The sequence below is a fragment of the Montipora capricornis genome, chromosome 2, assembly GCF_036669925.1.
Source record: "Montipora capricornis isolate CH-2021 chromosome 2, ASM3666992v2, whole genome shotgun sequence".
NCBI classification, from domain to species: Eukaryota; Metazoa; Cnidaria; class Anthozoa; order Scleractinia; family Acroporidae; genus Montipora; species Montipora capricornis.
The window spans coordinates 37,517,410-37,529,909 of NC_090884.1; the positions used below are offsets into that span (position 1 = coordinate 37,517,410).

Here is a 12,500-nt window from a genome sequence, read left to right on the forward strand (position 1 = left end):
TTAGTCTGCTTTGGAGTCCAGTGATATTGCACAAAGAGTCCAAAGAAATAATGACCGCAGCTCTCCTCCTGGATTGCATCTCAGTAGCCTTAAATCTCTCTGCATTCAGCATTCTACTTCTCGTATTGCTAGAAACGACCCAGACGTCGCTTGCAACTCCAAGGTTACAAAATCTAAGAATACTACTGGCTATCAGTTGTGTTTTCTCGGCGGTAATGCTCTTCTTAAATTTAATGGCTTTGTGGAAACACAGTTTGGAATGGTACTTTGCCTCATACCTGTATGTCTTTCTATGGGGAATACTGGTTTGTGTGGGCTACGCCGTTGCAGGGTACAGAATATGGCAAAACTTAAAATCGTCGCGAAGCCAAAGGATCCACATTGGAGAAGACAGATTAAAAAGGATTATTTCTCTCATATTCATATCACCGGTTATCACGTTCGCTACATTACTACTTAGTGTCTACATGGCGGCTAGCGATTACGGCATCCTGATGGAGTTGGAAATATCAGCACGCTCAAAATGGGCGCGGTTTGTTGTTTTGGTTCTACTAAGAACCTGTGAATTAATTATAATGCTAATAATATTTGGAATGATAATACGAATAAAACCTCAAAGACGTTCGGCTAACGATGTACCAGCGCAACAATTAGTGACATTTGCTAATGACTAAAAAAGTAAACAGAGATTTAAGTTAATTTTAAAAAGTACCGACGTCGAAGTTATGCAGCGACATAACGGCGGTTTGACACTGCAAAGTTTTGCAGAGGAATGCTTTAAGGATCACTGGACACTTTTCTAGAGAATACCTTTCTTTGACGTGATACGTAAATCTCAATTACTCTTCAATACGATTTGCTATAAAAGATATCAGCGGTCCCTCAAGTTGTGTAGGCGTCCTGTGTACTATAGATTGTTCAAAGTCAGTTCAAAAATGAAATTTGGAAAAACAAATGAAAAGAGAAAAACGTTTGTTATGGGCGGAGTTCTAATTTCACAACAAGAAAATCAAATTTGAATTTTTGTACCTAATATGCAGTTTAAACTCCCCATAATTAAAAAAAAGGGGTTTTTTTGTTATTTGTTTCATATTCAAGCTATGTGTTATTAAAATCATTACACAGGAATTTTAATTCTACCTTCGTATTTCGGCGTTCTTCTCACGCACTTTATCCCCACTTGTTCTAATTTTCTCAAGCTAAGAAGATAAAAAAAAAAGGAAAGGCCCAAAAAAAGAAATTTTGCACGATGTCAAAAGCCTAAACCCTTTCAAACAATGAACCCATCTTGGTCAGAGTTTTTCTCTGTCCTTGTGCGGACCCATTTCCATTAGTAGGGCTAACGCTCACACGGTTTATATGGGTAGATAACTAGCACTTCACATTACCCTCTAATAGTTACCCTCTAATAGTTAAGTTCTCCGTCCTTGTGTGGGCCCATTTCCATCAGTAAGGCTAACGCTCACATGGTTCATATGGGTAGAAAACTATCTCTTCGCATTATCCTCTAAAGGCCGGGACACACTAGGCGACAAGTCGCAGCGACATGTCTCTGCCACAAGTTGCTCCATGTGTACTACTTGCAAAACAAGTCGCTGCGACACGACGCCTGTTCCGTGCACACGCAGTGATCTCGTATGAGTAGGAATGTGAACTAGTTTTCTAATTCAATATGGCTGACCATATGAGGCTCTCTCATTGGTTCATTTATATTTTGTCGCAGCGACTTGTTGCCGGAAGTGGACACACGATGCAACAACTCTGCTTTCCGTGCGCTAATTTTGTCGCTGCGGTAAGTCGCACGAATTCAAACTGGTTTGAATTCGTGCGACTGATCACGGCGACAAAATTCTGCCGCAGCGACAATGATTTTCATGAAATTAACCGTGTCACACAAGGCGAATTGTTGTGGCGACTTGTCCCCGCGACGAGTCGCAGCGACTTATCGCCTAGAGTGTCCCGGTCTTAATAGTTAATTGTCAACGTCGGCCTTTCCGGGAAGAGAAATATTTCTGTTCTCAGCAATATAGGAACCCAGGTATTTAAAATCGTTAGAGTAACCGTTAAAATAAACATTTTACAAGACGAAAACCGACATCCAACTTCCCTTGAAGAACGAAGTATGACAAACGAACAACGAAACAGTGAAAAGTGAAAGACAAAAGAGAACTCAAAAAGTTGACTTTTTTTCTCAGTGGATACCCCTAGAATACATTCAGCACTTACCAACTTCCTGTTCTCTTCATCTGCGGCTTCCTTCTGTCTTTTCACGTCCTGTTGTTGAACCTGCAACTCTTCGAGACCAGTCTGTAACATTCAAAATATATGATCTAAGGAGCTATATTGCCGAAAAGGTTGACACGACGCGGGAGAAGCGCGCAGCGCCAGTTCTTGCGCATTTCGGGTTCACGCGAATTCCAATCTGCGGTTGCGTTTTTCACCGCCATTTTTACTTCCGCGGGAAGGGTGCTTTCGATCCAATTTGCCGGTTTGTTGTTGTTTTTTTTTGTATTTTATTTATTTGTTTTGAAAAGTGCGCCAACTGCCGCTGCGAGCATGGATGGCGGTAGTAAAAGGCGAAAACGTTGGTTGAAAGTTGAACTTCAGACTCCGCATAATCGTAAATGTCGAAGTCATTCTAAAGATAATTCATGTACTGAGAAGAGGTGTGCCAAAAACTGATCTTGACTAACAGTCACCCTACTGTGTTCTTGTAGCGGCATCCTTTGAAGAGCGAGGCATTTAACAAGACACGTCATTTTTTTAATGAATATTTTTTATAGCAACGTTTTGGCTATGATCGAAAATCACTTCTACCTTTTATTTACATTTCGAAAGTTCTTATGCTGAATACTCGAAATGCGAGATTTTATGCAATCACTTCAAGAGAAAAACTACTTATTTGACGTCAATGTTTCATTTAACGGTCCCGGCGCCATTACTTGTTGTAGTTCTGACAGATAAGCCCTCAGAAAGCTGGATCGAGCCGCATTCACACAATTCATTTTTAAGCTAGTAGGTAAGTGACGTTACTTTCTCCTCGATCCAGGGGCCCGTTTCTCGAAAGTCCCGAAACTTTACGGGTCATTTTCGGGCGTCACAATTCCATTTGTACCTCAAGAACGGAGAGGATTTAAGTCTTCAAACTTCAGAGTCATTTTTCTTTTGTTACCTTGAAAATATGTTAAAAGATCGGTTTTCCAAAACAAGCTGTTGGCATTTTCACAAATGGCTCTTCCGGACTTTCGAGAAACGGGCCCCAGATCCTCGCAGGAGCAAGGATGGCACAGTCGGTTAGTGCGCGGCTTTGGTGCAAGAGGCCCTGAGTTCGATTCCCGGATCTCGCATCCTTGTTTCGACTTCTTTCCTTTCCGTGTAGCTTTAAGTAGCTTTAAATACCCGTAAAACGGAGAACTGATGGAGAGGGGGGAGTAAGATGAGCGCACCGTCGACCTCAGGTTTGTCAGTTGAATTACTGTTACGAGTTATCTACGTTTAAATATGGTTACTTTACTTTACCGCAGCAAGTAATGGCGGACCGTTAAGTTTAAAAAGTGGAGTTCAATTGAACAGCCTTCCTCTTCAAATTACTAGAAAAAATTTCGCCTGTTGATCATTCAACGCAAGTACTTTCGATGAAAAATAAGAACTGATTTTTTATTCATCTTAGTAGCACTTTAAGAACATACTAAGAACGTTACCCAAGCTGAGAGTCAGTTCATGGCGTCGTTTGCTTTTTGTTTTATGAGAAGTATACACAAAGGTAAAAGAAATGATGCATGATACAATGAAGAACACCTCAGATTGTAGTCAAACTTAGTATATCACACAACTTTTAAAACATTGTCAAGAACGTTTTCAGGCCCAGATCGCAAAAACAAGAAGGGACGATGGTTTCTTCTGTTGGTTTTTCCATTCCCGATGAAGAAAAGCTTGATAGGAATCTGGATATGAAAGACAATACTTACCGCTAAAGGCTGTAAATCTGCTTCTGCTTCCTGGAAACGAACATCAAGAAAACATATATAAGTAGTCCATCCTTCAATGTAAAACAAAATTCTCCCTACTCTGCCGTGAATATTTAGTTGCTCATGGAGAAATCGTCCAATCTAAATATTTCAAAAAGGGGAAGGCAAATCAAACGATTGTGATGAGCCACTGCACTTAATACCAACCTCAATTTCTCGTGCAAATGCACTGTTATTCGCGGTGAGGTCTGCTTTCTGTTGCTCCAAACGCGTCCTGGTTTGAAGCTGGGCTTCCAGTTGAAGCTAAAAGCAATCCAAATTGGACTAATGTTAAACGCAGTAGCGGGTTATGTTGAAGGCACGGTGAATTAATAAAACCAAGAAGTGATTGGAATCGCTTCGATGCCATGCACATGCCCTCGATATATTAAGAACGGAATGAACTATGACCATCAAAAGCACACTCCCAAAGACCTTGTAGTTGTCTGTAATGTACTAACGAAATGATTGGATTCGTCTACCCAGTCAATGTTTCAGGGTTCGACTTTGATGGCAAAGTATAAGGCTATTCTAGACTTCTGAAACTTCATCACTGGACAAATGAGAAATGTAGAATAAAGAAGGGAGAGGAAAAGGGGTAGGAGAAGACGGATGAAACGCTAGAAAATAAGGGCCAAGTGCTGCCTTTTGTAAGCGAACTAAGTCGAGAAAGTATATCCCTCTGGGATCTGTACTTTTGCAAGTAGATCAATAACTTACAGTGCGACGCGCCTTACCGCGGCCACCTAACAAAGTGTTTTTACAAATTGTCCGTCGATCAGGATGTGTGAATTTGATTGAGTTGTGAGTTGAACACTGTTGCATGGGTTGTTGAGTTGAGGTATTTACACGTAATTGTCACATGTGAAAGTTTTTGTTGGGTGGCCAAGGTCAGGCGTGTGGCACTGTAAATATATATCTTTGCAGCTGCCCTTTACGGAGCCCTTACGGGGACACACAAGCTTCCGTGAAAATGACAACCTGACAAGATATCCCTGAAGATGTCTCCGATAGCTGTGACAGCGGCGAATGACGAAAACTATTGCGAAATGTCGCATGCACGCATTCGATTCTGCAAATTTTCGTTATCCCAGGAGCTTTACCCTTCCAAACGGCGCGAGGTCACAAGTACGCAAAGAGACTTTTTAGAATTAAATTACTTCCAAAGTTCTCATTTCTCTCAGCATTTACCAGTAACCACTTGTAATTCGCCTCAATCCTGATCATGTAATAAACTAGCCTGCACGCAGGCTCTTCCGTTGAAAATAGCGCACGGTCGAAATATAAAGGTGCTTGGTTACTAGCTTCGAAACAAGTAACAAACCCCCTATATTTCGAACGCGCGCCATTTCAACGGAAAAGCATGCAATTTGCAGGCTAGTAATAAATGATCATGCCATTCGTTTAGCGTAAATGCTAGCTTTTGAGATTTAGGCTGCCCCTCCCACCCCCTCTTGTTTACCCCCGATCCATAATTTTGAGTTTTTAAAATTAAAAAAAAAAAGGATATGAGGAAGGCAGTGACTCTGTGAAAAACATTTTAACTTTAATTATTGGTTTTGCCTGTACAGATTTTCATTTTCAACTTCAACCCACAGTAAACGTGACAGTCTTCCACAGGAGAGGCTTTCTGTCTGCGTGGGACGAAAATATATCAACACTAACTCCGTAGTCGTTTCTGGCCAATGGCACTTGACTTTTTTGTCTTGGCACTGTTTTTTGGTTTATTTTTTTTACAATAGGAATCGCATTCGACGGTAAACTGAGTAAAAGAGCGGGACACCCTTAGGTAAAGAAAAATGTAAATCACGACAAAAAAAAAAGAAAACCCGACACTTTTTAAACTAAAGGCGCAACGCGTGCGATCATGTGCGTTTTTCTTATATTGATCAAGTAGTCATCTCCGAACTATTAGCATTTCTTTGACACGACAACGAACTTCATAAAATACGACAGGCTGAAAACCTGTATTGAAATAACTCAAGCTTAACAGGACACAAGCTAAAAAGAAAAGCTGTGACCTATAAGAAAGTTCTTGTGTACTTTCTAAAGGAGAAAAATCGACTTAATGACTTTTGTATGCAGGTGCAAAATTCAGTATTGCTTCTGTGACAGAAGATGAAAGAGTTTGTAAATATCACAGCAAACATTAATCGCCATGTTCGCCAGGTTGCCTGCGGTTATAACGTATACAACAATATATATCTCTGGTTTATCTAGTCCATGTTCGCGCAGATCATAATCTTGTTTAGCATGCTGATGCCATAGACAAATGAAATATGCCTCAATCTATTTAATTAAATCCCTCTGTCGTTATATCGTTATCCAAACTACCTGTGTACATCAGAACACGATTCACTCACAACTAAATGCGCAAAGCAATTGGTAATTAAGTAAAGAAATGCAAAGGATAACTTTCGATCTACTGAACCTGAACAGAAAGCAGATACACGTAATGGCTCAGCTTCGAATTAAAAACCCAAAAACTAACCACCATAACAAAAGAAAAGTCTACCGATTAGTTCTTTCACCGCTCGTCTAACCCCCACAATCTTCCAACAATAAAGAATTGGGTTCAATGACGAATTAACGTAAACCAAAGTTATTGCTAATGCCCTGGCTACGTAAAGTGATTGAGAGACTTCTCGCTGAGTGAAGAACGCATCAATTAGAGCAAATGGCAAGTAGCAAGCACTTAATGTTACTTGCACCCACAAAGAACTTGACACTGCTTTCTTGTATCTCGCAATGTTCAGAGGAGCTGTGTGGATCTCTTGATGTGGACGTACATTGTAATGAGGCTGAATTTGATGCTGCCGAAGAGTGACAAAGATCTTTGTGTAGGAGTATGCTGTGATCACGATGCACAGTGAAATCACAACGTAACCAAACCAATAGGTTACCCTGCTGTTCCAAAAATACATAGCGGTGGATACAATGGGCACGATCCATATCACAGCCGCGGCCAAGAAAGATCGCTTCGACGTTACAACTTGTCTGTACCTCAGACCCAACAACAACGCCAGTAGTCTGTCCAGGCTTATTGCCGTCACTGTCAACAACGAAACGGCCGACAAAGAATAGCCAAATACATAACCTAAAACGGTCGTGTACTGGCAAATTTTCTCATGTTTGAGCATTACGGACAAGAAATGTGTCACTCTTGTAGGTTCTGTCACAAGTCCTACGAAGAGGTCGCTGATCGCCAAACAACGAAGTAAGACTTTTGTCGCGGGATACATAGATGACTCCATGTGGAGCGCGACTAAGATGGCTGCGTTCCCCAGAAATGCAGTCACAGAAAAGAAAACATTAAGCACCATAAAGAGGATCAAATGGCCGTTTAGACCTCTGGTTAATTCCTCTTTGCAAAATAAGGCATCAAATGAGGAAGAAGCGATCCACTCTTCTGTAACGTTTGTCATTGTCATTCAGTGCTGTCCATTGAGTTGAAGAGACAAGGGTTAAAAAAAAAAAAAAAAACGAAGAGAATATTAGGAAGCGTGGAGGTTGGCAGGTGTTGCTTTCCGTATTTGTCGCACGGTCTTCGCTTTCATTGGATCTAAAGTGACAATAAACAAATAAAATTAAATTTACTTAATTGACCGCTCCCCATAGGGGCTTTTCAGGGCCAATGAAACACAATCAGCGAAACGACAGAACACAACAACAACTGTTAAGAATCCCAACTGGCCGGAGGCAAACTAGTTGGCTATTTACAAGTGCAGCAGGGAAGTTGAACCAGGGACTACCAGGAACAAATTCAACCAGTAATTAGAACGGGTCTTAATCCTGGGATATCCGGATCTCAAGGCAAGCGCCCTAACCACTGGGCCACACAACCTCCCTAACGGGATGATGCGCAAATTAAAGGCACGATAGACTAAATAAACACAATAAACGCAAAAAATAATATTACCTCGAGGTTACGTTGTAATGAGACTTATCGGTAACCAAAATGGAAGTCGAAATTATTGTGGCAAAAATTGCTTTGCTAGACAGCCAGCTAGGCCCTAAGGCCACAAAGCAATCTATTTAGCGACTCCTTTCGAAGATCAGTCATCGTTTAGACCATAGTCCAGGGCCGTAGCCAGTATGAGGCAAACCGAGGCACTTGCCTCAGTTATTTTTTGGTGATTTTTTTTTAATAAAGCGTGATTCCAGTGTTGCCTTCAAAATGTACTCATCATAAACACCTAAATACTTACGAAGGGAATTTAATCATCGACATTGTCTCAGTCATAACTTTTTTCTGGCTACGGCCCTGTAGACTAATAAGACTGTTCTTGTTTCCCAAAATCATTAGTAGTAAAATATCATGTAACAATGAAATGGTGAAAAGTAAGTAAAATCTACTTTCGTAAAATAAATTTTTGGGTTGCTGAACTTAATATGATCAACTCTCTCAGTTACTGAACTTGTCTTGATCAATGTCGAATGCGTGCTGAGTTAAGCGAGACTAACCAAAATGAAATCCTCAACGGCTTCGTGAAGTAAGGTCACATTTTGTTTTGGAAAAATACTACTCATCAAACTGGTAATCTTAAAGTCACTTCGCGTCATTCTTTAAAGTGCTACTATGATTAAAAATGTGCTTACGGGTAAATGGCTGTGTGATTGTGGGCATGTTTTTTGTAATGGTGTTGACAATGAATGCTTGGAATGCACGAAGAGCATTGCAACTAAGGATAAACACTGCCGACACTGCATGTGGCTACTGTAACAGTTGCAAAAACTGAGTGAATTTCGAAGGAAGAATGGATGCATTGATAGGGAAAATAAAGAAAAAACGAAATAATGAGCGAGTAGTAAAGTGTGCAGAGTCGCGATGGAATCCGGCAGTAGGTACGATACTGTTTGAAAATCAAGGTCAACGCAAAAGTCCCTTTCTTGGATTTGTTACTTGTTGTTTCTTTCAAGAAGAGCACTCAGTCTGGTAATTCTCTAATTCTCTATCACGGGCGATGTACAAAGAGACAAAATGTTTCAAAATTGGAAAATATCACACACCTTACTGGAATATCAACATGAAAGCTCATTGGAGAGGTGTTATGGGCATTTTGACTCCAAAGGTTCTTTTTCCGCTCAAATCCTACCGGCTTTCCCAACAGGTTTGCCAATCAAATTATCACGCGATTGCCAAAATCTTGCCGTAAACTTTTCTCTAAAATTTCTCTTTTCATAAGGAAAATTAAGAAAGGAAAAGGCAACAAGTAGGCGGCAAACAGAATAACTGTAAAATGGAAATCAATTGTTGAAACTGAATAAAGACCTCATTAGTTTGGTGATTCATGCACGCGATCTTACACTCACTCGCTCACTCACTCACTTACTCAGACAACCCCGATGACATTGTGCATTACGGGCTAGCCCGTAAGCACAAAAAAGCACGTGCTTTTTTTCTTCACATTTTGAAAGTGTGTTTGCTTAACACTTGACTGGCAAAATTTTGAACTTTGATTTCTATCCGAAGGCTGTTTACTTCGAGTGTAAGTTTTGGATTTCATGGTGCGCCATTACTCACGTTCAAAACTGCCCGATTGGACCTCAGGGGGTTGGATCTAGGGAAAAGAGACGTCATTTACTCACTTAAAATTTGAGCGCGTAAATGCAACTTATCGTATATGCAAAACACGATTTTAAAAGTCTGAAGGCTTAACACTCCCGTTCTCCATATTAATTCAGCCGCGTACACACGCATTTCTTTCTTAAACTACTGAGTTTATGACGTCATTATCTCCTTGATCCAGCTGTCTCAAGATTCTAAAGTTAGTCATGGCGGACCATTGTATAGGAACATTCCAATTAAAATAAACAGGTGTCTTGTTTTAAATCAGGGCTTAAAAATTGAGTCCCGTACTTAGTGTTTAGTTAACATAGTTTTTAAACCCAAAGAAAAAGATATAGTCATAGTTGCACTTTAAGATCAGCGCGTGACTTTTTTAACAACAGAGTTTTCTACCAGCCACCATTACGCGTGCGATGTTCACTAAGAATCAAAGTCTTTAAGGCTGGTCTTGATTATTTCAAAGTTAAGTTATCTTAACCTGATTCGCCTAATGGATTCTGGGAATTGAAAGTGAACATGTAAATTACTTATTAGCTAAATGCGATGCGTCCTTGTCCAAAAATATCTAGTTTCCATTTTATTGTTTTCTTTGTTGTTTAAATAGCCTACAAGATCTTTTTAGCCTCTTATAACTGAGCATACTTTTTTTTCGTTTTATCACATAATTATAAATAATTTTATAAATCGCTTTTATTGGAGGTATCCTAGTGGAAAACTGGATCCGACTACATCACGTTATTTCTAGTTTCCACCCATTTAACTGAACTTTGATCTCAGTGGCATCTCCTCAGGGATGCAATTCGCATTTTAAGCTTCTCTATATATTTAAAATTCAATCATTATTTTATCCTATTTTATTTTATCTAAAAGATGCTTGTTAGTACAAAAATAGCATAGTCAACTCCCTAAATGGGTTTAAAATCGGTGACCGAACAAACACATCACTTTTAGTTAAATGCACTTCAGCTTGCTTTGAGCACATTACCTTGGTTCGATGGATAACCATTCGCACTTACGAAAGATAGCAGTGATCCTCGCACTAACCTGGACAATTGAATTGTCTCTTTCAGACACCTGAAATATTCATGTGGCTTCAAAGGGATTCGCGAATCCATGACCTCTGCGATGCCCGTGCAATGCTCTACGTACTGAGCTTTGAAGCCACTCAGTTGGGACCAAGAGGCCACTTTCGATATATCAAAATTCAGCTTGAAAGAGAGGTTTAGAGGACAAAGACAAAGGAAAGTGGATGATATGTCCATATGTTTCACATTCACTCCAACGTGTTTCTATTGTTTTTGTCCTCTCTGCATCGCTATCAAGCTGAATATTGATATTTCGAAAATGGCCTATTTTCTGGGCTCATTCGTTCCCGTGAAAGGACTGATAAAATATCATCATCTTGCGGCTCTCAGGCTCAGCCCTCCTCGTGATTACTTTTAATGGCTAAAAGTCAATCGATGAAACAAGTCTCTTGAATTTTAAAGAAATTCATTGCAATCGCGAATATGCTCCGTTTCAACATTACTTTAGATCCCAGCAGTACGGTGGCACAATTGCCGTGAACATGAACGGCCTAGCTCCCACGAGTCTACTAAAGTGTATAGCTCAGCTGTCGAGCATCCGAACTCGTAATCGGAAGGTCGTCGTAGGTTCGACTCCCGCAAAGGAGCACTCGGATTTTTTTTCGAGTACCCCCGAGTCACCATCGAAAAAAAAATCTCTTCAATATTTCAGTTACACTTATTTAATAGATTTTGTTTTACATTTTCCCCTGACTTTATGTTTGCAAACATTTGCTAAAAAAAGGTGCTAATTCTCTCTAAGACACTTACTGCATGTCTGTCCTAGACCCGGGCTGAGATGATAGGCGCAACATAATAGGGGAAACACACGTTTTTGAGAGCAAGAAATACAAGGAATTCGGACCTCAATCTTTTTGCCCACCTTCTTTGACTTGAGGTCATGCACGTTTGTCTCCAGTTCACTGAGTTGTTGCTGAAGCCGACTCAACTGCGTTCGCTTTCGGTCAATATTGGTGTTTAGGGTATCACTGCAAAGATAATCCAAGCAAACCATTTCACGACAAAAAAAACAATGGCACTTGACTTTTTTGTCTTGAAACTGTTTTTTGGTTTATTTTTTTTACATTAGGAAACGGATTCAACGGTAAACTGAGTAAAAAAACGGGACACCCTTAGCTAAAGAAAAATGTAAATCACGACAAAAATAAAAGAAAACCCCACACTTTTAAACTAAAAGCGTAACGCCTGCGATCATGTGCGTTTTTCTTATATTGATCAAGTTGTCACCTCCGAACCTATTAGCATTTCTTTGCCTCCTCCTCCTCCTCCCCTCCACACATGTCCAATATACACGAACTGAGTCGGGTCGTCAATTGCTGTTGACGGCCCGACTCACCGGATGTCGGGTCGTGAAGATTAAAAAGGAAGTAAGATTTACTGCCGGAAGTCGAAAGTGCCTGATTCAGCTTCAAATATCTCGAGGGATCGTGACGATCCGATCAGGTCGTGACGACCCGTCGTTTGAAAAGTCGACCCGACTTTTGGAAGTGCCAGGTGGTGAGAGAAAGAAAAAAATCGATGAACAAAGGAGGCTGTGCTGCTCAAAAATGTTGTATGCTTCGTCGTCAAAGAGTAGCGACTAAAATATCGATATACGCGTAGAAAATTATAAACATCGACCAGAACAGCATTCACAAATGTTGCGAATATGTGTCCTTGATACCCTGACAACATGCTGTTCAGAAACAGCAATAATGACTGACTGTACATGTAGTAGCGCTCCGAAATGTTGAATGCCTCGTTGTTAAAGCGTAGCGATGGAAGTGTCAGGTGGGGGGGGGGGGGGGGGGGGGTAATGTTGTTACCAAATTTGGTAATACACGGTACGAAAGTAGTGTC

At 40.4% G+C, this 12,500-nt stretch overlaps 3 protein-coding genes across 3 annotated transcripts in view; 1 reads left to right on the forward strand and 2 right to left on the reverse strand.

Moving 5' to 3' along the window:
* LOC138020590 (uncharacterized) overlaps positions 1-674 on the forward strand; it is a 1,386-nt gene extending 712 nt beyond the window's left edge. The window contains exon 2 of the mRNA XM_068867551.1: positions 1-674. This exon is cut by the window's left edge and continues 254 nt beyond it. Coding sequence (XP_068723652.1) covers positions 1-674 — 674 coding nt within the window.
* The window catches only part of LOC138020581 (DNA repair protein RAD50-like), a 75,787-nt gene that overhangs the window by 16,934 nt on the left and 46,353 nt on the right, over positions 1-12,500 (reverse strand). The window contains exons 29-32 of the mRNA XM_068867544.1: positions 4,176-4,271; positions 3,969-3,998; positions 2,227-2,307; positions 1,141-1,199 (exon numbers count right to left, since the gene is read on the reverse strand). Coding sequence (XP_068723645.1) covers positions 1,141-1,199; positions 2,227-2,307; positions 3,969-3,998; positions 4,176-4,271 — 266 coding nt within the window. The remainder of the gene's footprint in view (positions 1-1,140; positions 1,200-2,226; positions 2,308-3,968; positions 3,999-4,175; positions 4,272-12,500) is intronic.
* On the reverse strand, positions 6,289-11,631 carry LOC138020599 (adenosine receptor A3-like). Its single transcript, XM_068867557.1, has 2 exons — positions 11,524-11,631; positions 6,289-7,569 (listed from the first exon to the last, which is right to left on the reverse strand). Exon 2 carries the CDS (start codon positions 7,436-7,438, stop codon positions 6,494-6,496), a length of 945 nt encoding a protein of 314 aa, XP_068723658.1. The 5' UTR covers positions 7,439-7,569; positions 11,524-11,631; the 3' UTR covers positions 6,289-6,493.